The sequence below is a fragment of the Periophthalmus magnuspinnatus genome, chromosome 18 (assembly GCF_009829125.3).
Source record: "Periophthalmus magnuspinnatus isolate fPerMag1 chromosome 18, fPerMag1.2.pri, whole genome shotgun sequence".
Taxonomy (NCBI): Eukaryota; Metazoa; Chordata; class Actinopteri; order Gobiiformes; family Gobiidae; genus Periophthalmus; species Periophthalmus magnuspinnatus.
Window position 1 is genome coordinate 20,218,057 of NC_047143.1, and position 26,794 is coordinate 20,244,850.

A 26,794-nucleotide genomic window follows, 5' to 3' on the forward strand; every position below is an offset into this window, starting at 1 on the left:
TTTTTTTCTTGTTTTTTTTAGAGAAACTGTTGTATTAAGAAGACAAAGTACAAGTTTGACCATTTTTGCCATATTTTTTCCTTGTCCAAAGTTGCAAAAATGTCATGTTTTGAATAAAATACAAAAGGAAAATGCTCGAACTAGTCTATTTCAAAATCTTTTATTGTTTTACAAAGTTTTTTGTTTTTTTTTCCTGGCTCATGATGAACTGTATCCAGTAATCGCTAAAAAGAGGGGAGGGGGAAAAAGCCTATAGATTGATCCACACAAGGGTCTTCATTTCAGTCTGATAATAAAAATGTAGGAAACATGTTTCATGAAGTTGTGAACAGTTCAAAATGTAATGTGTTGTGAATATGAAAGCTAACATCTAATGTTTAGTTTTATACTGTATAAAAAGAGATCCATTGACTTTTCATTGTATGTTAGCTTAATATGAAGACTGTTAATACTATAAATAGTGTGAAAGTGGTTGTTTATAGTTTTTCTGTACACCAATAACATTTTTGTATTAATTAATTATCTTTTCCTTTGGCTTCACTTAGAATATGCCAAAAGACATGTTACTATTAAAAATATTAACATGTACCCCACCGTATTTTCCCTTATCCACCAACAGAAACCCGAAATATTTTATTATTGTTAAAGATGCAGTATGTAGCTTTTCTGGTGGAAACCTCTCACAGTAAGAAGATATGTTTTTAATGTATTTTTGAGCTATAAAAATACATTTGATTCAATAAAAGCAAAATAGATAAGTTAAGCCATTCACTCCAGGCAAAGCATTAACATATGCATGGTAGCTGAGCTTTCTCCAGAAAAGTCACGTAGTGCACCTGAAATTGCAAATTAACCAATAATTTAACTTAAACCAATAACTTTTTCACTGTGCTGTAGTTAATTTGGTAGAAACATTTTGATATGACCCTCTAAATTGTCAAAGATGATGAAGTACTGGGCTACAGACCAGCTCCTCCATAGAGTCATAGGGTTTGATGTTTTGGCATTCAACAGAGACAAATACTTGGGAGTGATATGGCCTGTTGAACTTGAATTCTGCAGTAAGCTCTGTTCATTGGTCCATCCTCTTGGTTAAATCTGGACACTGCTTAAGTTAAATAGTCCACAGTTCTTTCTGTTTCAGCCATATGCTCCAATACAAAAGATGGCAAACTTGCTCAAATACCCAGAGTTAATTTTTTCTCAGTACATTTTCTGCCGACTGGGCAGAATCGCCTCCTTTAGGAACGAAAACACCAGCAAGATCCCAGATCGCTTTCCCCTCTTCCCTTTAGTGAAGTAATTTGACACCACATCATCTGAAACATAGAATATGTCAATGTTTTAGTTTCATTTTTTTTATGTAAAACGTATGCAACACCAGTGGTTTTCAAAGTAAAAACTGGACTGAAATTGGCCTACAGGCTGTATACAGGACAAAAGCTTAAAAGGACTCAATAGAATTGAACTTTCTGAGAAGGAGCCTGCAGTTTGAGAAAAAGGTTTCTAAGATAATAATCGGATGGTGGGACTCAATTCAATCTCAAACTAAAACAAAGGTCATCTTTTCAGCTTCCAAAGTTTAGTGTCATCACGTACTTTAATGGACTGCTTCATGACTCATTTTAGTGTCCAGTCTTTAATTTCAAAAACCACTGTTGTAATCATAATGCAAGATGGAGTGAGGTGGTTGTAATCTCACCTCCTTGCTGCATTGTGGATGGAAGGACATTTTCGCCCGCTGATAACGACACAAAGAAGGCAAAAGGAATCACCCACAGGCATATAGTGAAGTATGCCAGCACCTGTGCAAACAAGTATTATATGAGTGTTATAAGTCTGAATTAGTCCAAAGGTTGTGCATTAATGTGATAAGAGATTAAGGTATTACCTCTGAGAATGGATAATACTCTTGTGCAAAGTACTGGAAGGCCATATAATGGTTCACAACCACTAACACTGAAGCACAAATGAACAGGGAAAATTATAAAAACTGAACAAGGGAGAATATATTTCATTAAGCCAATTCCTCATCATAAAGTCATTAAAATGATATTGTTATAAGTGCCTATACTACAATTATCTACATTCCACAGCCATTCGAACATGTGTAATTTAGAGCAACCACTTATCTATTATTTGCTCAACAGACAGACCTTTATGATAAGATGTGTATGACTATGTAACATCCATTCACATGTTTAAAACAAAGAATCAAATCAATAGCATTACCTAACAAGATTGACACATTGAGGCCAAACAAATGTGCCTCAATGTAATATGCCAACCATCAAAAATATTCAATAACAAGGTGCTAAACATTTTATAATACAATGGGTCAAAGTTACACAATGCTTACCACATGAGAGGATGAAGTTAGGGGAGCTGAGAAGGATATAGGGGAAAGTCTGCAGTAAGCCAAAGTACACAAGGTTTGTGAAGAGACCCACTCCAACCATTAACACCGGGAAGCCTTCAAACAGATACAGGCCTGCTAGCACCCCTGTGGAAAACTGAGAATGACAGTACAGTTAGACAATGACTATTTATGGGAGACATAGTATGCAGTATGTGAAATCACCTTTTTTGAGCTTTTGTGTTTTTATCTCAGCTTAACTAACTCAAAGTTGCATTTTGATAGATTCATGCATGTTTGATTATTTTGCATTTGAGGCTGCTCACATCCCCAATTTTCATTTCTTACCAAGTTATACACATGTGGTTTGAAAATGTTGCCTAGCTATTTTTCCAACAATAAAAACACTTAAATGAAAATCTACTACTTACTATAATGAAACTACCACTGTGAAGAGGCAGGGCATATCTGTTCGATAGCTTTGGACTATAAGTCAATAGTCCCTATTATTGAGTCATTTTAAATCAATATTACAGTTTACAATATATATATATATATATATATATATATATATAAATTTTACTTGTATTATAGTTTAATACTGAGCACTAGAAAAAGCATAACATGTCTTGTTTGATGTCTCTTTACTCACCAATATCATGTACTTTATTATTCTGCTTGTAGCAACTGTGTATTCTTCTATTAGTTCTGCCAAATAGTACAGACCAGCAGCTGTGAAAAGACAGGATAATTATTCAGTGGACTATAGTTATGATTATTTGAGGGAACTGACAAAAACAAGTTATGGCACTGACAGAGCACTGACAGCCTACAGCCACACCTGACAGGTCACGTGCTTAGGTTACTTTGTCAACGTGTACACAGGCTGAAACAGAAATGTAAAATATAGCCAAATCTGAAGCAGCACAAAAGACATTTCTCTAGTTTACACAATAGTACACATTTATAAAGTTAGACTTATGTTAGATGTTGTATTTGAATAGCAGACATTACATATTATGCTACTTACAGTTTAGCTTGAAAAGTTGACAAGAGAGAAAGGGAATGTTTACAAATGAACATGCCAAGAGCCAACATTTGATAAAATGACATCACGCAATTACATCAATCTTTTATTTAATTATGGAATGATCAGTCACATTGTTGACCCAGTTTGTTGGATGAGATCACAATAAAATATAGCTTATGCACTGATTGCTTATGTTTTATTAAAAAGCAAAATACTTGGCTTCTAACGCTTTGTAAGTCGAAATCACAAGTTACACACAATGCTTCACTGTCCAGTAACCAGAAATATAACGTAAATAAAAGATAATTTGGGTTAATATTGCAGAGCGGCGCTAGCATAAAGCTAACGCTGCTTTGAAGTTAGCTGGTGCAGTCATGCTTAGTTTTACTCACCTATCGCTAAAGTGACGAATGAAATCTGGATGACCAAAGACAACCAGCTCAGTAAATAAATAAACCACATCTTTATGCATAAGAAAAAACACACACGAACATGAAAATAATACAAAAAGACACGAGCTACTGCTAATGCTGCAGTAACAGTGTCAAAGTTCCTGTGTTTTCGAGAGAAGAGCTCCGCTGGTTTTGTAACAGCGACTCCAGCGGCGAGGAGGAGCAGTTGAAGAGTTTATTCGCAACACATAAATACTATTTGAATAAATTGTTGAAGGCTAAAAATGTACTATTTGTAAAGCACCGCAGTGTTTTGAAAAGCCAAATCTATTTTAGTTCACCATTTTTAAGCAAACATAACTAACTAACTTACAAAAATAGGCCCTATGTGGACTTCAACAGCTTTGGCTGTTTTCAACCTAGTAGCCCACTATGGTTACTTACACTTTAAGATAGCGAAGATAATAAGCATGGTTGAATTGAGGTTAATAGATATAGAAGACATAGTGTCAAAAAGACCACAAAACATTGTGACATATCTGTTTTAGTGAATGAAATCTTCAATTGTCTTACTTTGGATGCATATCATTATATATATTTTTATGTTACACTTTTTGCATTTATACTGACCAGAAAAGTAAACTAAATAGAAAACATGTTTTCTCAACCAGGTATACTTGTTCCTATTTCTTATATGATAATATTAACAACTTTTTAATATTTTGTTCTTCCTGTATGATCACCACACTCAAACCAGTTCTATCAATGAAACCTATGTCCATGTTGCAATTGCAAAGGCAAACATTTATTTTGTATATATTTCGCCTCTAAAATTGTAAAAATGTTTTCTACTTGAGTAGAAGTTCAAAAACAAAAATGTAATTAAACATGCCATAAGTTGACATTGCTTTTTACTGTGCTTCTTTCAACATTGTTTCTTCATGGTACAGTGGTCATTATATTATTCACAAGTGGTAAATATTAATGCACCGAGCATAATCCAATAGCCTCATTCTCACTACTCACTTCTCCCCTGTCAAATATTTAAAGGCCATCATTTCAACTGGACATAAAAATATTATCTTTTCTCTTGCAGTTTATGTAGGCTCTAATAACAACAAAAAATATTTCATAGCGGTCCACATTTTGCAACAAATCGAAAGCTTATGTAAAATTGTATACTACTTAGAAGAATAATATCAGACAGGTCTGTGTATCAATTTTAGAATTTAGGTTCAGTAAGAGGGTTTTCTTCTCACATAGTTTATATAGGCATATGTTGTAAATTTTCTTGTTTAACATCAACAGATTCTTATGCTTTGCCTTGTAGCAATGCCACACAATTATTATTATTACTATTATTATATTTGGCAATTAAAGGTCCTATATTACATAAAATTGACACGTGAACAACATTATAACATACAGTAGGTCAGTAAATAGCCAAATATGGGCCTTTTAATCTAAATGATCAAATAGATAGGTACACATATCTTAGGTTTGTTTTTTTGGCAGTTAGGGTTTTCGCAACACAAATGATCCATTATCTGTATACTTGCTATACCCCTGAATAAGCCGTATCAATTTCATTTCCCCCCCCCCCCCTTCTTCTGTTCATAAACACACAAAGGGATTGCATAAAAAGAGTCAGACCATACTTTCATTTGAAAATCTGACACTTTTGAGTTTAAGGGAGAGAACAATGAAAAATGCAGGAGTGAAAAGAAAGATCTTATGGCAAAAGGGGCTAATATTTAAAGTAAAGTAAATATATAATGCAGTGCAAACAGTGGGAAGAAGGCACTTAAATGGTGTCAAAGTCAAAGGTGAGAGTACCTTCATCGTCATTCAAATGCTTTTAACAAATAAAAATGCCGGATTTTTTTTTGTGCTATCCATTCATGCGTATAAGGTCTGTAAAGGTGAGAAAACAATGGCAACCCAGCACATTTAAATATACTTTTAGCATAGACTTACAGATCATCTGAGTCCTGGGACAACGCCTTTTGGCAATGGCGTTGATATATTTATTTAAAAGGCTTAAATAAAATACATTGGATAGAGTAGTGCTCCTGCTAGACTTTAAGAGATAGGCCGACACCTTTGGAAAAAGTGGACACAGTAGCCAAAGTGGATTTTAACAGGTTTGGTCATTTTCTACCCGTATACAGTACTTAAACTTTCACTTAAATGTGTGGGGACAGTAAGCATGGTTGAATGGTTGAAGTTATATTTTTCACATAAATAGATAAACATTTTGGCACCTGAAATTTGGTCTGTGCCGCAATACGGTAAACTTCTAGCTTCATAAATTTGGCCTGTGACTTTGCCTGGTGGCGTCATTTGCTTGTTACCAGGGGGATCCATAACTTTAATGACATATTGTGGGAAATTCCTGACAAAGCAATAACATCTCCATGGAGACAAGCAGGTAACTCATTACCTACACCTTTAGGAGCAAATAATAGTTGCACATTGGGGTAAGATTTGTGATAAAATAATAATTCATCTTCTTTCTATCTCTGCATTTGTGTTGTTGGGTGTCAGCAAATACTTTGAGCTTAAAGGACCCATATTACACTATTTCCTGATCTGTTACAACGTCACAATATATGACCTTTACGAAATGGTATCACTGAAAAAAATTGATTGGCCTTTGACACAGTTAAAGAACCCTCCATAATATTGTAAATAAAAGTATATTTAGCTTGTCATTTTTAGATTTACATGTAAACAACTTTCTCACAAAACACTGACCTACTTACATCCTTTCACAATGATCATTTAAAGCTTTGGTTGAATAGGCTGCATTTATTATTTAAAACCGTGGTGGTTGCGTTAGCTTTCTTTGGCTTTGAACTCATTACTGACAGGACTTTTGTTAACCTTTACCATAAAACTGCACTTGCTTCCTGTAATTATACGCACAAAACACAAAGGCATTTTCATATTGATTTCACAGTTAAACACATAATAGCCTTCTCCAACAGCAATTTACTCAACACAAATCACTTTTCCCTACAATTCACTAAAATGGTATTTCTTCCAGGTATAGGTTGCATTCACATTGTATAATTTGATGATGTCATTATTTCAGACAAAACTTTTGTTGTTGAACTATATGGCAGTTTTTGTTTCATGTGGATAGGCCTAATAATGTTAAGCATAAATCAGGTCAACAAATCTGCAATCTCACAGTTAAACAGCAATTGGGACCTGTCCTGCAGCTCAGTTTTAAACTATCCTTGGGTTTTGGGTTTCAGAATGGTGATAATATATTTACACAATATATTTAATCGTTTGAAGGATGAAAAGTCCTCAAAATGACACCTATTCAGAGGTTTCAGCTTACTGTTATATGCAACATTTTGAGAACTTTTTCTGCATTCAAAAGATACAATGTTTTGCTTTTAATCTCTATGGCAATTTCTGAAACCTATGGATAAGATGAAGCTGAAACTCATTGTGCTGTAACGTGAATGCAGCCTATTGTGGAGTGTTTCCCGAGTTGATGATCAAAGCTGAGGCTCTGATTCTGGAGTCGCGTTGGTCTCTGTTCTGTTTGAGTCTTCGCAGCACAGGGGCAGATCCACTGTCACTGAACCATGAAACGTCCTGAGGTTTCACTGAGCTGGATGCACCTGGAACAAGGTTAGCACATAGTGAAAATGGATAACTGACACACAACTGTCAATGAATGGATGTTAATGCTTTTTTGTATGTTTAGACAGAAAAGCAGCTAATAAATAAAATACATTATTATTATCATAGAATTGTTCTGGTTGTATAGGTAAAACATTTGCTTAAGAACATAGCTAAAAAGTATAAATTAAAAAAAACCAAAATCTTGAATGTAAAGTTAAAAAAAAAATCATACATTTTCCCCATTGACTTTTATATTCTTATTACGAGTCTGATGGGGTTAATTCAAGAAAATTTAATATATATGTATATTTTAAAAAAATGTATAAACTGATTATTTCTTTCAATATTGCTGCTGTCTTTTCTGTTGGAGGAGTTCACCAACAGCTTATCTTATGTTGTTATTATGTTATTATTGTTATTATTATTGTTTTGACTGGAATCTTCCCCATTATGGTATTAAACTTGCATCTTGCTTGCATTTTCAAATTACAGTCAAATTGTGGAACATTCCTTGCAACACTATGACATCTCCATGAAAACCAGCAGGTGGTGAACCCTCAACCAGAAAAATCACATAGTACAAAAATCTGTGAGGGAAAAGAAAATGATTGTTATATTTTTTCCATAGATTGTGTACCTTGAGACTGTGTCGATTCCAGTGGCTCAGGAGGGTCCTCCATGGCCCTCCTCCTCCTCTGCAGCACAGAATGCAGCTCTGTTTCTCCCACATTTTTGCTCAAACCTCGTCTAGAGGACTGTCTGCAACGGGGCTTCAATTTCAAGGTGTTCTGACAAAACAAACATATGCACATCATGATCTTATACTCAAACTGGGTAAAATAACACAAAAATGAATCATGTTTTTCCTCCTATTAAACAATCACAGTTTTCAATTTGATTTAATGATGTTTCTTATTAAAAGCAAATAAAATTATTTTCAATATTATTTTCCTGAACATAAACAACAGACTTTTAATCATTGCCAAAATAAGTCAAATTTATTCCTTCAATGTTTGAACTCTGCTCCAAACCACATGATTTTAATGACAGAGAATTGGCTGAAGACCTCTTGATTAAAAAAGACCCAAGCTGATCATTGATGATTAGAAATTACAGAGTTTTGATCTCGATTCAAATTTGGTTAATTGCACATCCCTACCCTATAATGTAAATACGCTTTTATCATCATTCATCCCATTAAGCATACAGTGAAAAACCTATAATTTCTAGACACAAAGAAAGAAGAAGTTATTTTTTATATGGGTCCATTACCAAGACTCCTTTAAGTTCCACAATGGCTGATTTTCGGTTTTCACATCTTTGGTCCTGTATAATAATGACATTTCAAAATTGATTTCTAAACTGATATTTTAAAAAGACATTAAATGGCTTACATACCTTCCAGGTGCCATCATCATCCTTAAAAAATACATGAAAGATAAGATTTTTATAGTAAATAGATTTTTAAAGAAGCATTATATAACTTTTCTGGTAAAAGGCTCAGGACATTCTTCTCTCCATGGAAATCCTATGCCTGGAATGTGCCAATATGGCATTAAACTTACATCTCTATATTCTGTTACAGGTGTGTTCTGAAATGCCTTGAAAAACATGCTTTAATACACTGATCACTAATCTGAGGCATTTGTTCCACAGATGTGATCTGTAACTTGCCTTGGGGGAATCACCTTCTTGTCTCCATTTAATGTCAATAAAAGTGCAGAACATTCAAGGCAAAGCCATGACATCTTAGATGGCAAACTCGTCACCAGAAAAGTTACACAGGGCAATTTAACACAAGATATTGTAGACTGACCTGCACTTGGTTAGTTGGTCTTAATACGACTCCTTTCTTGATCCTTTCCATCATTTCATTCACTGCCATTGATTTCATGTCGGCAAAGGATGGCCCCTCTAAAAAAAAAATCAAACATATTTTAATATTTTATTTTACACGTTATAGTTTTAGTAGAATATAGAAATATTAAAACTCACTCTTCTCTCCATTACTTTTAGCTGCTGATTCTTTACGTCTTTGTTTCAGAATTTGAAGGGCACTGTGATAATAAAGCAAATCAAATGTTAAAATATTATATTTCATTTATTGCGATATGAGATGTAGCTGTTCATTACGGATTGATTGATATAACTGTAACATTTGCATATACACCATAATTTTAGTTATATTATAACCAATATATACTACAAGCCTTAATGTATTAGTCAAACTTATTTAGACTAAATAAAAAACAACACATTTCTGTTTGAGGCCGTATTTAGTTTGTTGCAATACTGATTATTGCATTAGCCAATATGTGATTTTAATACATTTGCAATGTATTGTGCAGCCAAGGTGTGTATTATAATTGGAGGAAGTATTTGGCCTGTTCATATACATACTCGACCATAGGAGCGGCAGGTGGAGGTAAAGGTGGAGGTGGAGGAGGAGGAGGAGGAGGAGGAGGGACTCCAGCAGTAGAAGGTTTCTGTTCCTCTGGGTCCTCTCTAGACATCATCAGTGTCTGAGAATCTTTTAACTGTATCACTTCAATAAATGTAAAACAAAACTTAATGCTTATTACAAGTATTTACTACCACATTATCTCTTATATAAATAGAATACTGCATTACAAAAATGTTACAAACCCATACACTATAGTCTAACAATATTATATACTACTTCAATATAGCATAAAATAGTACCATAATATTAAATGCAAATTTTAAATTAAACTGCACTATTTAACTTTTCTAGTGGAGGGTCAGCCACTTGGTTGTTTCCATGGAGATGTTATGTTAGGCGTAGATCTGTCACGATATTGCTACAGAATAATATCACGATACACGGTAATATTGAAACTACTTTTACCACTGACACGATATCTCTGGCAGGATGATGCCACTAAAACTTTTTTTTAAGTGAACCACATTGAAAAAATTTGGCCAGCAATACATAAATACAGTTTAGTAGTAAGTTTTAGTATCTATAATGTGTCATAGAAGTTAATTATTCAACCGGCACCCTCTTAAATCTTATCAGATAGGCTTAATACTACAAAAAATAAGACAAAATGCCCAACTAGGGCAAAAAAGATAATATAATATAATTACTGAGCCTGAAAAACTATTGTTCTGCCTATCATATACTGAATAATAAGCCAATATAGTAATTATCGTGACCGACCAAGTTAAGTGTATTTCATCAGTAAAAATACCCGTAATAGAAGACCAAAACGTTTAAAGTCATACTGTGAAACATTCCAGACACAGCAATAACATCTCCACGAAGACATGCAGGACAAGTTACTTAGTGCACCTTTAACTTTATTTTTATGTATTTTTTGTGTATCTTTAAGATGTGTCCAATGCTACTGGCTAAATACGTGTTTAAAATGAAATACACATCTTTCCAATGATATATTTCAAACTGAGAACCTCGGGCATGCTGTTCAATAGATGGCACTTTATCCATTTGATCTTGAGAATTTCTGTTAGAAATACTATTTGGGCCCACTACCTTCTTCTTGTAGCATATTAACTTTTCTGATGGCCTCAGACAGTTTAATTTCCAAGGCTTTCTTCTCATCATCGCAGGTTCTTAGCTTCTTTTTCAAATCCTGCAGCTCACATTTCAAGGCCACTTCCTCTGCATCATGTGAACCCTGGTTAACCTGCATAAAAACATCATGTACTTTGTAATGTACTGTGGAGGAAGATGGGCTTCAGATTCCTGTTATAGGCGCCATTTTGAGCACTTTTCAACATTTCAATTTGTCAATTGCCATGGCAACAGTTTTTGTTACTTATAAACACAAACATATCACTGGTTTGTATTGAGTGAGAAACTGGGGCCAAAATCTGTTGGACACATTTTTACATAAATCTTTAAAATGTAAAATTAAGAAAAAAAAAAATACATTTGATAGGACACCAAGCAACATAAAACGTGCAAAGAACAGGGAGAGACATTCAGCAACATGATATTAAATAGAACAAATTTTATTTAAAGGTGGACTTTGTAACTTTTTAGGTGAGGTCCACTACCCACTTGTCTCCATGGAGATGTTATTGCTTTGCCTGGAATGTCCCACACTATAACATTAAATATTTCAATCTAGAAGGAGACAAGGAGATTGTGTCATATATTTTACCAATAAAAACACCTATAATTGAATAAATGCCAGATTCACACATTTACTGCCATACAGTAGAATATTTCAGGCAAAACAAACATCTCCATAAAACAAAGCAGAGACTCCACACCAAAAAAGTTACATATACTTTAATCTTTGAGTGTCCAACAAGAATTTCTCCATAGGACACAATAAAGGCTAATCTAATCTAAGTTTAAAATTACCATGAGTCAATATAACTATTTTGTGGATTAATGAAAAAGCATTAAGCACTGAACAAGAATTATACAGTTTCTTTCCAGGTCTAGTCACTATACATGACATTTAACCTTTCATTTTTTGTAATGTAATGTTTAATAATACAAACCTGATTCTGGTAGTAGCATTGTATGTTACTCAAGGCATCACTGATCTGAGGTAATTGTTCTAAAGCTTTTTGGAGCTGCACATTGGTCTCATGGTTTGACGCTGGGTTTATTTTCTGTGCTTCTAACATCTGAAACAAAAAACATTCAATTTAAGAAAAAGAGAGAAATTTAAACAAAGCCTTATGATTATCTTGAAAATGGCACTGAAACCCACAAAATGGTACAATTATAGTGCGATAAAGTGGGATCTAAATGGCTACATGTTCATTTGCAGACCCCAGGAGGTTGTCACAATGTAGAACAAGCCTTTTCAAAGCAAAGTTTTTATGGAACAATGCCTTCATTCATTCACTATCTGCAGCGAAGAAAATCAACAATGTATTTTAGCTCGTGGATAAATGGTCATGTTTTGCTTAAAGTCTAAATGGGAGTTTGTATGGTTGCCGTGACACAATGAACATAAAAAGACAGGAATAATTGTGCTTTACGGAATATAAATTAAAACAGTTTTTTTTCACAAGAGCTGCTTTTATGGAAGCCAAACCGCTACCTGATTCATAATAGGTTTTTTCTATTAATAATGAGGGGAAAGAAATTGTATAAATGAGCATTACTGGCTATTGTGTTTAGCGTCGATTTGCGATATTATCTTTGTGAGCTGTTTTGACCGCACGTATCTGCTAAGTGGTACCTGTTTTATGTGGCTGGAATGAAAGCTTTTAAATGCTAAAAATGAGCCAGAATAGGTCTATTGAATTTGTGGTTTCTTCTGTCGTCAGTAATGTAGGCCATTGACACACTGGTGGTTTTTCCAAATTTGTCCAAAGCATGCAACCACTCAACAAAGCTATGTTCAGGGCATCTGTATGTGTGGTAACCCATTTCAAGTCAAAAACAGTATGTGACCTAAATATTAAGATTTATATATCAACAACAATGAAAGACTTAAAGCAAAATATGTTCAGGATGTTTATAGCAGTTTACAAAATTTTTGCTCAAATCTTTTACAAGTAAAATTGAACACTCATAATGAATGTTAAGCCAAATAAAATTATGATAATAAGACTCACTAATAGACACTAATAGAGTCATGCTGTTGTCTTAAAAGTCTACTATGTAACTTTTCTGATTGAGAGTCTGCCACTTGCTTGTCTCCATGGTGACGTTATAGTCTGAAATGTTCAAGTATGGCTTATGGATATAAGTTATGTTATATGTTATTATTATAGATGATGTTATGGCTTGTGACTTATGTTTTTCAAGGTATTTTTAAGATATAAAGCACCTGAAATGGTATAAATACCAGATAGATAAGTTTAATGCCATTTTGTGGAGTGTTCCAGGAAAAGCAATAATATTTTCAGATAAGCAGGTAGTGGACAATCTACCAGAAAAGTTAAACTGTGCATCTTTAAATAAAATATGGTAAAATGTTAAATAAATAAGCAGATACTGTATATTTTTAGGTTACGTGCTGAGACAATCCATAAAAATATTACCACTTTCATATCTCTGTGCAATCCCTCAGTCCAGGTAGGTTCCACTTTGAAATTTATTTCAATATTATTTATATAGCACATTCAAAATACAACCTAAGATGGCCAAAGTTCTTCACACAAAAGTCAACAAAAACAGACAGATAGAAAATATGACACATAGGCCAAGAACAATAAAACAAAACACCAAGATTTTGTCTAGCTGAAAGAAACTAAATGTAGCACAAATTATGCTGCAGTTATTTTAATGTGTATTTTATTTATAATTAACCTATAACTGTAAAAAGGCTGTAAAAAGGTGTTTACAGTTGAAACTGTACATATTTAGCAAAATCCCAATAATAATGACTAGTCAGAAAGCTTAATTTACATAACTGTAATATAGGAACAGGTTTATATCTTTTTGTATACACCATTATCTGTTGTTTCAAGCTAACATTAAATGTACCCAAACATGGTTGAAACGTGACTTTCACAAGCCCAATTAACTATAATATGATCATGTGTGAACTGTGACCTTTTTATGAGAAGAACAATCATGTGAAAACTGGAAACACGCATGACTGACTTTCATTTCTGCCTTCCTAGAAAAACTTTAAGGAACAGTTTTTTTTGGTCTCATTCGATACTATCTACTCCCCTAACCCTTAGTTGCAAGATCCCATTTTCTCACACCAATTAGCACCATTATTTCATACATAGAAACACAAAGAATAACACACACACACCGCTATACAAAGAGACAAAAAGGTTCAAATTGCTTCCTGTTTTGGGGGTCCTGCGTCATTATACCACCATGCATCGGAGAGGAGAGGTGTGAATGGTTTGTGTTGTGAAAATAGATGAAAACACACACAAATAGTGGAGCATACAAGAGGCATTCAGGCGCAGGGGGTCTTTTAACATGAATTGAGAGTAAAAAGGGTTGAATTGTATGAACAGTTGGGGGTGCTTTTCACAGGTAAGGACCCCTGCTAGGCGGCCTATTGTATGCCTGTCCGGTAAATGTGGGACGAAGCACACAAAAGCGACAATTGCTATATATGCGAAAACATAAAGGTGTCAGGGAAAGACAGGTTGTGCTTAAAGACCACTATTCTACGCCGGTGGCAGAGATGACCACTAATTATAGTGAAGGGAGGGGCCAAATGGGGATAGGGGGCGTTTTTGGGTGAAAGAAAATGGTTTATAATGGGAGCAGCTGGAGCAGGCACAACACTGGGGTGTACGTGTGTGTGTTTGGGTATGTGAGTGAATTGGTGTTGTCATTGCTTTTGTCTTATATTCGTGAATGGGTGCGGCTGGGAAGGCTGACTGACATGTGGGATAGGTGAAAATGTACACTTGAGTGCATATACTGGTCTGTACATGGTCTGAAAAAATGTACTACAAAAACATGAGAAAACAGGAAATGCGCATTTAGCATGCTAGTTGTTGTTAGCTTTGCCGCCACGGTCTGATATTTGTGAAATGTGCTCATCATGGTAAATAATTAAGATGTTCAGAGATCATAAGGTAATAATAACAGATAATAGAAATATGAATTATGGTTAAAGGTGCACTATGTAACTTTTCTGATGTAGGGTCAGTCATCCTTTTGTCTCCATAAAGATTGTTTTGCCTGAAATCATCCACTATAAAGCATAAATACATCTATCTCCATGGAGACAAGCACATGCTACTAGACCTGGTTACTGTGGAGATCTGTGAAGAGGTCATCCCACTTTTAGCAAGAATTTTTCAAAGCAGTAAAAACGCAAGTTGTATAAATGCAAGAAAAGTTTAATGCTATATTATGAAACATTCTAGGCAAATAACATGAGACAAGCAAGTGGCGGACACTTCATCAGAAATGTACATAGTGCAGGTTATGTTCAATTTGATTTAAGTTCGGGAAATGTACTAAATTTAAAAAGTATTGTGAAACCTACTTGAACACAGGGTTTTGAGCATTTGTATTGTTTTGCTTCCATCTAAACATTGGAGTGAAAAACAGAGGTATGGACACCCCTTCTCCTGTCTCGACAAATAAAGGAGTTGTTGACAGAAGCACGACCTCTCTCTGCTCTGGCACCCCAAATGCCTGAAGGTCACAGCCAACACCCCTGTACCGTAGTCTGGCACGAGCTGTCACCGTCCTCTCAGCCTGCTCCATCTTGTGTGTGTGGGCAGGTATTAATCACATGGTGGGGACTAAAATCGGTATAAACACTCACATTATGGGCACTTTCATCACTTATGAGGACAAAAACTTGGTCTCCATGATGTAAATCCTTTATTATTAGATCAACAACATGGTTTAATGTTAAGATATGCATTAAAATAGGTTAATGTGCATATGACAGGTTTTCATATTTTTCTTATTATTACTTGGTTTGGTGGGATACTGCCTGTGGTAAATGCTTATTACAGTTTTAAAATAGTTTGTGGAGATAAAGTTGAGAAGAAAAGTCCAAAAATTAAGTAGCGGAGAGAAGCTCCACCTATGTCATCAACAACAAAAATTCTGTCTTAAATGTAGGGACGATTTACGTGCAAGGAAGGCATTTTTCTGGTAGTTTTAAACCTTCAATTAACATTTATTTGTGTAATCACAGCTTTGGTGCAATTTAGACAAGTTCTGGCATTTGTTAACATTATGGTTGCCAGGTGATAGTTGAGACTAAAATTTGTATACACAATCACATTATGGGACCTGCCTCACTTGTGGGGACAAAAACATCCCCAACTGCCTTTAACACTAGATCGATGACATGGTTTAAAGTTAAGATATGTGTTAAAATAGGTTAAAGGAACTGTATGTAAGATTTTAAATTTTATAAATCTGTGTCCCCATATATGAGGTAAACAATAAACATGTTCAAATCAAATATTGCTTTTAATTATAATCATTCTACTTTCACTCTGTTGATTTATTCTTAATTCCAAAAATACTGGACATGAGAAAATGGTATGCTTTATCTCCATCTGCAGGTTTAGGCACTGGCAACCCCGGTTCAGGTGTGACTGTAACAGTGAGAGCGCAGGCTACACACAGATCCCTTAAAGCTAGGGTTGAAGATTTAGTCCTTTAGTTGTTGTTTAGTCAATTAACTCATCGATGATGTCTTAGTCGACCATATTTTTATTTGTAGACTATTTTATAAAGATTATAAAGATGTCTGCACAACAGTCGAAAGGAGAAAGCATAGAGTAAGTTAGCTGGAGTTTTTAGGAGTGACTGGACAGTTGGATCTGCATTTGACTTTACACTTAAAGATGCTGATTTCTTTTCTGTATATGTAGTAGTTTTTGCAGAAGATCCTTATCATTTTGAGACCTTTAACTAGCACCACTCCCCCTTTTAGTTAATTAATTAGTACACAGGGCAAGTCTTTAGTCTACCAAAAATTTTGGGTTAGGGGTACAAGTAGTCAAGTAGTAACTATGGTTAAGGTTGGGATCAGTCTCCAGTAAATGAATGTAAGTCAAGGTGATGTCCCCAAGAAACATGTGAACCCAACATGTGTGTGGTATAGAGAGATGGAATAGGTGTGAATGTTTTGCATGTTTTGGGTGTGTTTGTGGATCACACCTGGACAGCCCAAACCTCGGCGTGTTGCCTGAGGCCCTGCTCCAGCTCCAGTCTCTGAGACATGTCTGTGAACTCCTCCGTGATGAGCTCGGACACTGCACGAAACACAACACATCATCTGCTGTCAGAGCACTTTAAAGGGGAAGTTTTTTGGAATTGAGTTTTTTGGTTTATAAAACTAGCTTTCTTACTAATTCTTTAAACTCAAATTTAACTTACTATACTATTTTTCAACATCCCATATGATTGTGAGATCCTGTTTTTTTTTTTTTTGCATATTGGCTAGTGGTACCCTGGTTCATGTTTAGTTCTGTCAAAGACTAATTTGTCCTAATTTTAGTCACGAAGAATAACTGAATAGTATGAATACGATTAATAAATAAACAAAATAAAAAAACAAAATAACAAAATAGTGTGATGAATGTTCAGAAATAATTTTTTGAAGAGTAACTATATACTAACAGAGGTCCTACTTTTGGTACATAGTCATCTTCTAGTGCTAGTGCAGAGTTTGCTTAATATACAGGCACATTTATCTTAATTCAGTTCTTCTTAAATTGAGGACTGAATCAAATGTGTCTAATAGTGTTATACTTCATATACTACAAGTTTGTCCTAATACTGTTCCAGCACTATGCAAAATTACAAGCCTGCATGGTAATGCTGAATAAGAACCATTTCAAGTTCATTTTCAGACAGGGGATCCACAAAAATGATCAGAAATGTAGAGGTATGTCAATAACACAAACGTACCAGCCATTTTATGTCACAAAGGGCAATAGAGGAGACATGCTAAAAATGTTTAGTATCTTGAACAAATCTTAACATAGCTGTGATCATTTCAGACTTTAATACTTCTGTCCCATAAAATATAACACTGAACAGGTCTCTCAAAAATGCTTTCAAATGTCGCACTTGAATGACTAGTCCTTGAACATCGCTTCAGTTTTTTTGTGTTATTAAAGTGGAAAAGACTGATGCCAATACAAAGTGTTAGTTTAAAGATGCACTGTGTAACTTTTCTGGTGGAGAATACGTCACCTTCTTGTCTCCTTGGATATTTCTGTTATTCAATTATAGTTGCTTTTTATTGCTTAAAAACTGCTTGCATACCCTCCACCAGAAAAGTTGCATAATGCACCTTTAACCTACAACACTGCAATACAATACTATAAGATTTTATTCTACTTACTGGCACGTACAGCAATGTGTGACTTACCTCTTTTGATTTTATTCATAGTTTTGCTTTGTTTATTCATTCTTCTCAATAATGCTTCTTTTTCCTGCATCTCCATCGCCAGCTGAATACAGAAAACCATTAACAATAGATAGCAACACATAACCACCCAATTACGATGTCTTGGGGTTTGCTATAGTACCTGTTCTTTAAGCATCATCTGCTCTTTGGTCAAAAGCTCCACTTGGTTTTCCAGTTGTAGTTTTTCAGACAGAAGTCCATCCACTGAGGCCTGTAGCTCTGCATAGGATCCAAAGAATGAATCAAGTATTTATTTTAACTTTTTGAAGGGCCAATGAAATACAAGATAACATGCAAGCTGCATCATGGTTGTAATGTTAATATGTCATGTCTTAGTTTTCTCGATATGTTATTAAATTTATTAAAAATAAAATAAAATGTATCATTATTAGTACAATTAATGGTGTGCTACGTAACTTTTTTTTCCCCGAATGTTCCACGTTACACTTATTTACTATTTCTTTATTTATATACAGATATCACAAAATAGGATCTGACTTGTAACTGGGATAGGTGGCAACCCTCCACCAGAAAAGTTGCATAGTGCACTAACTTTTATATGCACACTACTACCTGTCATTATGTTGTCAGTGCTTTTATGAGTAATTACCATATATTTTTTATCTGCAGAAATATGACCATAAAGAATGCTACATACAGGCTTACATCTTGTCAGTCTTGCTAAATATAAAAAAAATATAGATGTTCAATAAAACTGAAATAAATATGTGGGCTTTTACACCTTTTTCATTTTCATAATAATGTTACAGAGACTGAAGTAAGTCATCAGACACCAACTCACATGAGTTTTTTTGGTTCCTGTTGTGGTCTCAGTTAAACAATGAGGGTGGGAGTTGCATCATAGTCCAAAATGGTTATCCTTTTGCTCTTTTGTCCTTTGCTTATTATGTATCTATATATTTAATTACATTCAAGACAAAATTTCAACATAAAGGGTCTAATTTGAGGATAATGAAAATGTAAAAATAAGAGATTTGTTTTTTGTTTTTTTGTTGTTTTTTTAAATAATAAATAGGTTGTATAATGTATAGTGTTTGAACATAAATTAAATATAAGCCAAACAAGATGTTTTATGGGGGACCTCTCTGTGTAAGGGAAACACTGCTTGACACGATTACAGGCATAAACATTTCTGACATATGCTAAAGTTGCTAAAACCTGTGATTTTGGCCTGGCTCTGCAGTAGTAGACCATCATCCTCCTGTGTCATCGTTCCATGTGCTCCTGTGTCGCACTCGTCGCCTCCGACCCCCTCCAACTCGAGGTCAAAGGTCACAGCGGACATGTCTTCTATCAGATTCACACACTGGTCTTCATTGGGGGCCATATTGAGGACATTTTCGGGCAGTTCTGGGATCAGTGGCAGCAGCATCTGGCTCCGTCGCTTTAGTACAGTGTTCTCTCTGGTTACCTAGGAGACACACAGGATTCTACAGTGAGTGGGATTCAGACAAGATAATGCATTACAATATACATAGGTATACAATAAGGAATGGGCTGTAAGTGAAAAGGACCACAGTGTATTTTCTACACTTAAAAGTACCAAAGGATAAAATTATGGTGATTCTGCCAACTGGTTTGCGTTCATGTTGTATAATTTGATTTCATACTTTCAGATGGAGGGCAGGGGGCCTATATAACTCTATGATGGATGTGCTGTTTTTGAAAGAAATATCCAAACTTATGATCTATAAATGTTGAATCATATCATTATTTGTTTGGTGTTGGCTCCGCAAACTTGCCATATTAATCTTACGTCCTTTCAACCAAGAATTTAAAAATGCTAATAGTTTATTTATACTGACAGTTACAATCTGGCATTTACATTTCACCATAGAATTCTAATAGTCAGATGATTTGCTGATCCAAAAAGGTCATATCAACCAAGTGTTACCTTGCTAATTTGACCTACTTAGCAATTATAATTTATTTTTACAATGCAATTACCATGATCATTTGCCATGACCATTTTCAAAGACACAAACATAGAGATTTCCTATTGAAAATATCATAATATATTGTGTAAAATAAGACATGCCTTGACAGCCAGAGCCTCTGCTGACTCTCTGCACGAACGCTCAATCTGAAACTGAATCTCTAACATGTTCATTTCCTTCAGCAGCTGACTGGACACTGTAATCAAAGAAGATTTAGATTACATTAAATTCAACCTTACAACAACAACAACCAACATTTGAAAGCAAATTGTCAAATAATATATATATAAAAACTAAATACTCAGTTGAAAGAATATTTATACTGAACAAAACTGCATAAACAGGACAAAAAAGGACTTTCCTGAATAGTTTTTGAAAGATTTTACACTTTATCAGATTCACATGGTAATATTAAAAAACTACCATAATTTTTGAAAATTACATTATGTCATTGTTATAGGCAACATTTGAGGACTTTTTCCATTCAATATATAGGCCTAATATTTGGTTTATTGCTAAGACAATGGTTCTAATTTTCATCATTCTGTAATCCATGAATTAAAAAAATTTGGTTTTACTATCAATGGCATCACAATGCATATAAAGTTAGTTTCTCAGTATTAAAATCAAGGTTGAAATTTTGGTATCCATGACAACACTATTTGAAAGTATAAAATTATTGATTATTCTTACCTTCCTCCAATTCAGACAGTTTCTGATTAGCTTCATCGCGTTGCCTCTCCAGGACCTCACACTAATCACAAATAAAAACATTTATCACAGCATAAAATAAGCATCTTCATTAAGAACTGATTTGATTTTTGTAATGTAATCACGTTTTCATGTCTTTAAATCTATGTTGTTTGGGTTTATCTGTCTGTGTAGCAGCGTAGTCTTCCCTGATTGTCACTAATGCATTTAAAACGTGGCATAATCAAGTCTTCAAGTTCTTTTTGACAGTTTTGTACCTGTATCTCTCCCTCATCTTCCGAGCTTCCATCAGACTCTGTGGGAGGAATATGTAATCATAATTTTACCCAAACGTTGCAAATGGATCTAAAATAATAACAGAAAATACAGGCACACTTAGGAACAAGCCCAGACAAGCAATGCACACAGTGTTGGCTATAAGTAAGATATGGCACTAAAATACTGCACCTGCCCTTGAAAGTGCATTAGAGGTAAGTTTCAGCTATAGACCCATAGAGAAAATGGATGGCTTAGATAAAGAAACAGGAGGAGAGCTGAGCTAAAGGATAGAGCTATCAGAGCTATTGTTGTATAATAAAGAACATATGGCCTGGATAATTTTGCAACAATTTATATGGCCAAACATTGTCTAAAACCTTCTTCATAGTAATTTTATTGTTTCCTTTTTGTACTTCTTTAATTATTTATTTGTTATAGTATGTAACTCTACCATATACAGTATAAGGGTGCGTTCACACATACACAATCACCACATTAAAATTGGGACTAATCTGGGACTAATCCTGGGACCAAACCAAGTCTATGTTTAGACTCAAACTGGGCTTAACCTAGGACAACGCAGTCTAAGATAGCTAATATATAATTGACTTTTTTTTTTACAAACTACATGCAGCTATTTTCCTCAATTTGCCTTCTTTAAAAGCAATGAATGGCAAATAGACTTTTAGAATTTTGTTGGTATTGGCCAGGAAGACAATACATTGAGCCAAAAGACAGAAAACAAGGAATGAAAGACAAAAACATTTAAACATTATCAAACTACAACTGAGAAAAACAAAATGTGGTATAACAAATCATCATACCTGATTCATTCTGTTAATTGACTAGTATTGACATTTTGTTGAAAGTAAATGTTATTAACTATTAGAAACAATTAACCAATCAAATATTTCTGGATAAAGCAAAAAATGCAATTCAAATATAGCTTATAGTTTACTAAATTACACTACATTGAAAACATAACATAATAACTTTCACTTCTATTGCACAATCCCTACATTTTAATTGTCCTACCTGAAGTTGAATAGTCCTCTTCGTCCTGTATCCACATCCTGGTATTTTATTGTCTGATCCCACTGAAAAAAAACTGCAAATTCCAGCTTTAAACTAAAACTTGTGTTGAATCTTGTGGAGTTCTTCGTTCATTCTGAAGGAAGGAAGTCTGAATCTGTGCTCAAAAACCCTCCCCCACAACTTTTAAAAAGGGAACTTTTCCTTAGTTTTGAAAACAAAGTGGCTTTATGCTCACTTGACAGTAAGTAGCATAAGCAGGCACCATGGTAAGTTTTGATCTCCCACCCAATGTTTCAAGAGCAGCTTGGGTTTAGTAGTAGAACTTTTTGTATGTGCATTTTTCTTCTATTTTGCTATCTGTATACCCTTCATCATTAAATGTCTGCCTTCTTGTACTTGGTGTGGGACAAACAATGCAATTTCTTCATTCCTTGTCTCCATGGAGATTCTATTGTCTGGAAGATTCCACAGTAAAGACATTCAAATTACCTCCTCTAAAACAAACAAGTGACGCCACCAAGCCAAGTTTTAACCCAGATCTGTGGAGAGGCGAGCCCACTCACAGTAAAAATATATGTTTCACAGTACTTTATATAAACAAAACGCAAGACGCAATAAATGCAAGAGAGACAGAAGAGTAAATGGACTTTCAAGATAGTTTTCAGTATTTCAAATAAATCGTATTTCCTTGTTTTTTTAGACAAAAATTTTGAACAACGTCTTTTCCTGATGAATGTGGTCTCTTGGGTGAGCCACTGTCTATGCGCAGCAAGATCAATGTCACTCATCACTACGCTAAGGCCAGCTCTCCTCTCAGTGCACTTTTAGCATCTGTGCTCAAAAGTTCACGACCCCTAACTGCCAGGGGAGCGGCATCATGGGTAATCAGTCAGGAGATGGCAAAGGCTAAAGATGCTGCTGCTCATGTTGATGCCATCACTAAATAATTCACAAACTCAAATTTATCCCTTCTCTTACTCTTGATTTATTAATTCACCTACCTTCAAAGAGCTCCTCAAGAACACTAAGCAAGATATGGCTAACATTTCAAAGCCAATAACTTATGGATTTGCTAGATCTAGTTAATTGCTCAAAACATGCATTCTTACTGTGAGTATAGTCACCTGCCCACAGAACCAACCTGTAACGTCGCCTGGTGGGGTCACCTACTTATCTCTATGGAGATCGACATGTTTAATGTCATACTGTGGTAAAACACAAAAAAACAAAACATCTTCATGGAAACAAGCACAATCCACGAGAAAACTGACCTAGTGTACATCTTTAAGAATCCCCAAAATATCTTTTTGTCAATATAGCTCACCCCTTAATGGCTAATGAGTATTTTCTCACTCTTTTGTTGCCACTGCTCTTTTCCAGTCACCACCACCTGAGAAGTCCCGCCTCCTCCAGTCTGTCGCCATGACCTTTCTGAATGATTCTGCAACATGTTAATAAAGGTGAAATTGTCACTTAACATCAACCGTTGTCTAGTGGCCACATTGTCAAATAGCTCATTATTCAAGCTTTTGGTCTTCCATCTAAACAGCGAGTGATTAACAAAGCATGAAGGGTTATTATTTTGGTTTCTTTTGTCTTTCACCTTTCATACACCAAAATGGGCAATAATTAAATTTTGTGGTCAGTTTAAAAGCAAATTATAATAGCTTTTGGAGTGAACAATTATAATTAAAATCCGCTAACAATAAACAAGAAGTATATTTCATGTCATGTTCAATCTTTGTCTGGTTTATCATTATGAGCATAGTACTTAGAATGCATTTTCATTTAAGCTTAATTGACTTGAATAATTATTGTGGAGAAAAAAGGGAATAATGATTTTGAAAGCTAATCCAGCGGTTTTCAATGGTCTATCAGCCTCCATTCAAAGACAGTAATGGCATTAAGGGTGTATCTTTAAATGCTTTAGGCTCACTTAGCTAAAAGAGCTAATAATATAGTATATAGTGTATGCACTTTATTTATGTATGTGCCTATACATGTTTGAATACCATTTAATAAATGCCTGTCAGTGTGAATGCATAACAGTCAATTTACAGTACCTAGTTACCAAGGGCAGTCAGATGCAAAAGATGTCTTCAAAAATAAAAACTTGATTTTTGCATTTATTCACTGAGGACCTAATCTGAAGGACTTACTTTAGACATTCAATTACTTGAATATATATATATATATATATATATATATATATATATATATATATATATATATATATATATATATATATATATATATATATATATATACATACATACACACACACACACACACCCACCCACACACACCCCTACACACACACACACACACACACACACACACACTTAAAACGTATCTTCAGAATGCACTTTTTGATTGGGATTAGCTAGACTGAATAAATGAATAATCTTATTTTAGAAAAAAGGAAATGAAAAAGTATTGTCAGAAGTGGGATTCGAACCCACGCCTCCAGGGGAGACTGCGACCTGAACGCAGCGCCTTAGACCGCTCGGCCATCCTGACGTAAAGACGTTTCAAGTCACATGGTCTTTTAACCAGAGTAATGTGACATTTTCTCTGAATATTTCTCTTTATATTTCTTTATATTATATGCGTTATAATGTCAGCGTGCTGGTCAAGCACTAAATTTTTTTAATATTTCGGAAAATACCGTAGACCCAGTACGTGCAACACTCCCGTGACATTCCTTCCTTCCTAGCCCGTTCTTTGACTTCGGTACATAAAAAAAACAAACTCTAATACAGTATAAAAGTCTCACGCGGTTGAAACTATAACATGATTTAATTCTTGTTACTACTGGGGGTTTTTTAGTTACCTGAGAAAAATACCATGGAAAATGCATAGAAAGAGAAATTCATCAAGATCTGAGCTTGCTCTGACGCTGCGGTGCTGAGAGCCAGGTAAAATAAAAGCTAAGTAGCTAACAGCTAGTACCTCGAAGTTTTTCAAGTTTATTTGACATGTAGACAAATAAAATAAATATATAATCGAAATGGATAATTGAAAGCTCTGACATCCGTTTTTGTCTTGTACATTTTGTCAACGCCACAGAAGACACAGCAGACATTTAACGCTAATGTAAGTATTGAATTAAAATGCAGTCGTATATAAGGCTAATAATATAATATAAAATTATAGCCTCGTTTATGTCTCTTACCTCATTTACATTTTGATTGGGAACAAGCATGCCTTTCTACCCGAACTATCCGACCTAGGTAACTGTTTTCCACCTGCAACCTATGAATGAGCGATAGATATGAGAAGGAATACAAAACACCATATTATTGTCCAATTTATTTCTTTATTTCTTCAAAAGTTACTCAAGTAGATGTATCTGAGTAAATAGTGTAAGTGGAGTGATGCATTAGCATGTCCCCTTGGGGATGAATAAAAGTGATTCCTGTCACCATACATCTTTCCTGTTTTTTAAGGTCAATGTATTGCTGTGCACTGTCACTGTCTAAATAAAACCACACTATACCATTCTGATTGGATTAATGGATCACATTTAGCTGATCTTTCCCCAAGCACCAAGAAGTCAGTGATCCACCTTTTAATGTATTTTTTCTTTGCCTAGCCCTAGAAAAAAATAAAATAAAATAATAATAATAATAATATAAAGGTGCATAATGAAACTTTTCTTGTAGAGGGCCTGTTACCTGCTTGTCTCCATGGAGTTGTTACATGTTTTATTGCTCAAAACTACACTGAAGAGCCTGCATTTTTATTGTTAGCAGTGTTACCTCTCTACAGATCTGACCACTTGACAGACTAACTAAGGAACAGGTAATATTATGCAAGACCACAAAGTAAATATTAAGCTGTATTCAATATAATTGTTCTTTGCTAGAATTTTATGTTTTTATGTTTATGGAAGTTCCTTAGGACTATTTCAGTACTTTGGTTAGCTATTAGCAAGCTATTCTGTTGGTGCTACTGCAAAGTTTAACTTGAATAGGCTCGAATTGCACCAAACATATTATACTATGGAATATTCTAGGCAGAACAATGACATCTATATTGAGACAAGCAGGTGTGGACGCTGTACCAGAAAAGTTACATAATTCACCTTTAAATTTTGTACCTATAGATTACTAATAAATACAAGTATAGATATCCTTATGTTTATTGTAAGAAAAAGAACTTCTTTTTAGAATGCACCCGAGTGTTACACTTAAATGCACACTCTGCCTCCTGCACAGCTCTAATGGCTGTGATTGGATTATCGGGTCTTAACTGCTCCACAGCTGCGGCTGACAGAGACTCTAACCTGTTAGGGTCAATGTGAGGTCAACAAGAGGTCCAACGGGTCACGTCCTTTGCATAAGACTGGGCCCCTGGTTCAAGAACTGAGCAGGGACTGAACTATAGACTTAAGGATTACTAGAAAAGCAGGATTTTTAGCTCTCATGGTGATATACTTAGGAAACGTGCATGGGAACTCTCGATGGAGCAGAGGGTAAGCCTGCAAAAAAAACACCTTTTAGCAAGTATTTTGGCTGTAGTTAGTATTGTGACACATTTTTAAATTAAACCTACAGCTCAAATGTTAGCATATAACT

The 26,794-nt window shown here is 34.8% G+C and overlaps 2 protein-coding genes and 1 non-coding gene across 3 annotated transcripts; all 3 read right to left on the reverse strand.

Annotated features, from left to right (window-relative positions):
* Positions 1–142: 142 nt before the first annotated feature.
* Positions 143–3,964, reverse strand: tex261 (testis expressed 261). Its single transcript, XM_033983580.2, has 6 exons — positions 3,779–3,964; positions 3,009–3,088; positions 2,360–2,513; positions 1,892–1,959; positions 1,703–1,805; positions 143–1,319 (listed from the first exon to the last, which is right to left on the reverse strand). The coding sequence occupies exons 1-6, from the start codon at positions 3,846–3,848 to the stop codon at positions 1,204–1,206; spliced, it is 591 nt and encodes a 196-aa protein (XP_033839471.1). The 5' UTR covers positions 3,849–3,964; the 3' UTR covers positions 143–1,203.
* A 3,285-nt stretch (positions 3,965–7,249) lies between these two features.
* On the reverse strand, positions 7,250–23,646 carry shtn2 (shootin 2). Its single transcript, XM_033983691.2, has 18 exons — positions 23,539–23,646; positions 22,215–22,276; positions 21,179–21,216; positions 20,904–20,964; positions 20,312–20,406; positions 19,432–19,684; positions 18,374–18,471; positions 18,214–18,295; positions 16,995–17,089; positions 11,924–12,052; positions 10,941–11,094; positions 9,824–9,968; positions 9,419–9,480; positions 9,240–9,337; positions 8,822–8,842; positions 8,696–8,749; positions 8,061–8,211; positions 7,250–7,419 (listed from the first exon to the last, which is right to left on the reverse strand). The coding sequence occupies exons 2-18, from the start codon at positions 22,249–22,251 to the stop codon at positions 7,265–7,267; spliced, it is 1,728 nt and encodes a 575-aa protein (XP_033839582.1). The 5' UTR covers positions 22,252–22,276; positions 23,539–23,646; the 3' UTR covers positions 7,250–7,264.
* A 1,005-nt stretch (positions 23,647–24,651) lies between these two features.
* Positions 24,652–24,734, reverse strand: trnal-cag (transfer RNA leucine (anticodon CAG)). Its single transcript has one exon. It is a non-coding gene; the product is annotated as a tRNA-Leu (tRNA).
* Between the last annotated feature and the right edge of the window lie 2,060 nt (positions 24,735–26,794).

Excerpts from the sequence above, each read along its gene's own strand:
- tex261 (XM_033983580.2), bottom strand. The coding sequence starts at position 3,848 with ATGTGGTTTATTTATTTACTGAGCTGGTTGTCTTTGGTCATCCAGATT. Across the intron at positions 2,514-3,008 it reads TAATAAAGTACATGATATTG|TTTTCCACAGGGGTGCTAGC; the intron begins GTGAGTAAAGAG and ends TGTCATTCTCAG. Across the intron at positions 1,960-2,359 it reads TAACTTCATCCTCTCATGTG|TGTTAGTGGTTGTGAACCAT; the intron begins GTAAGCATTGTG and ends TTTGTGCTTCAG.
- shtn2 (XM_033983691.2), bottom strand. The coding sequence starts at position 22,251 with ATGTGGATACAGGACGAAGAGGACTATTCAACTTCAG. Across the intron at positions 20,965-21,178 it reads AAGATGAGGGAGAGATACAG|TGTGAGGTCCTGGAGAGGCA; the intron begins GTACAAAACTGT and ends ATTTGTGATTAG. Across the intron at positions 9,338-9,418 it reads TAAAAGTAATGGAGAGAAGA|AGGGGCCATCCTTTGCCGAC; the intron begins GTGAGTTTTAAT and ends TTTTTTTTTTAG.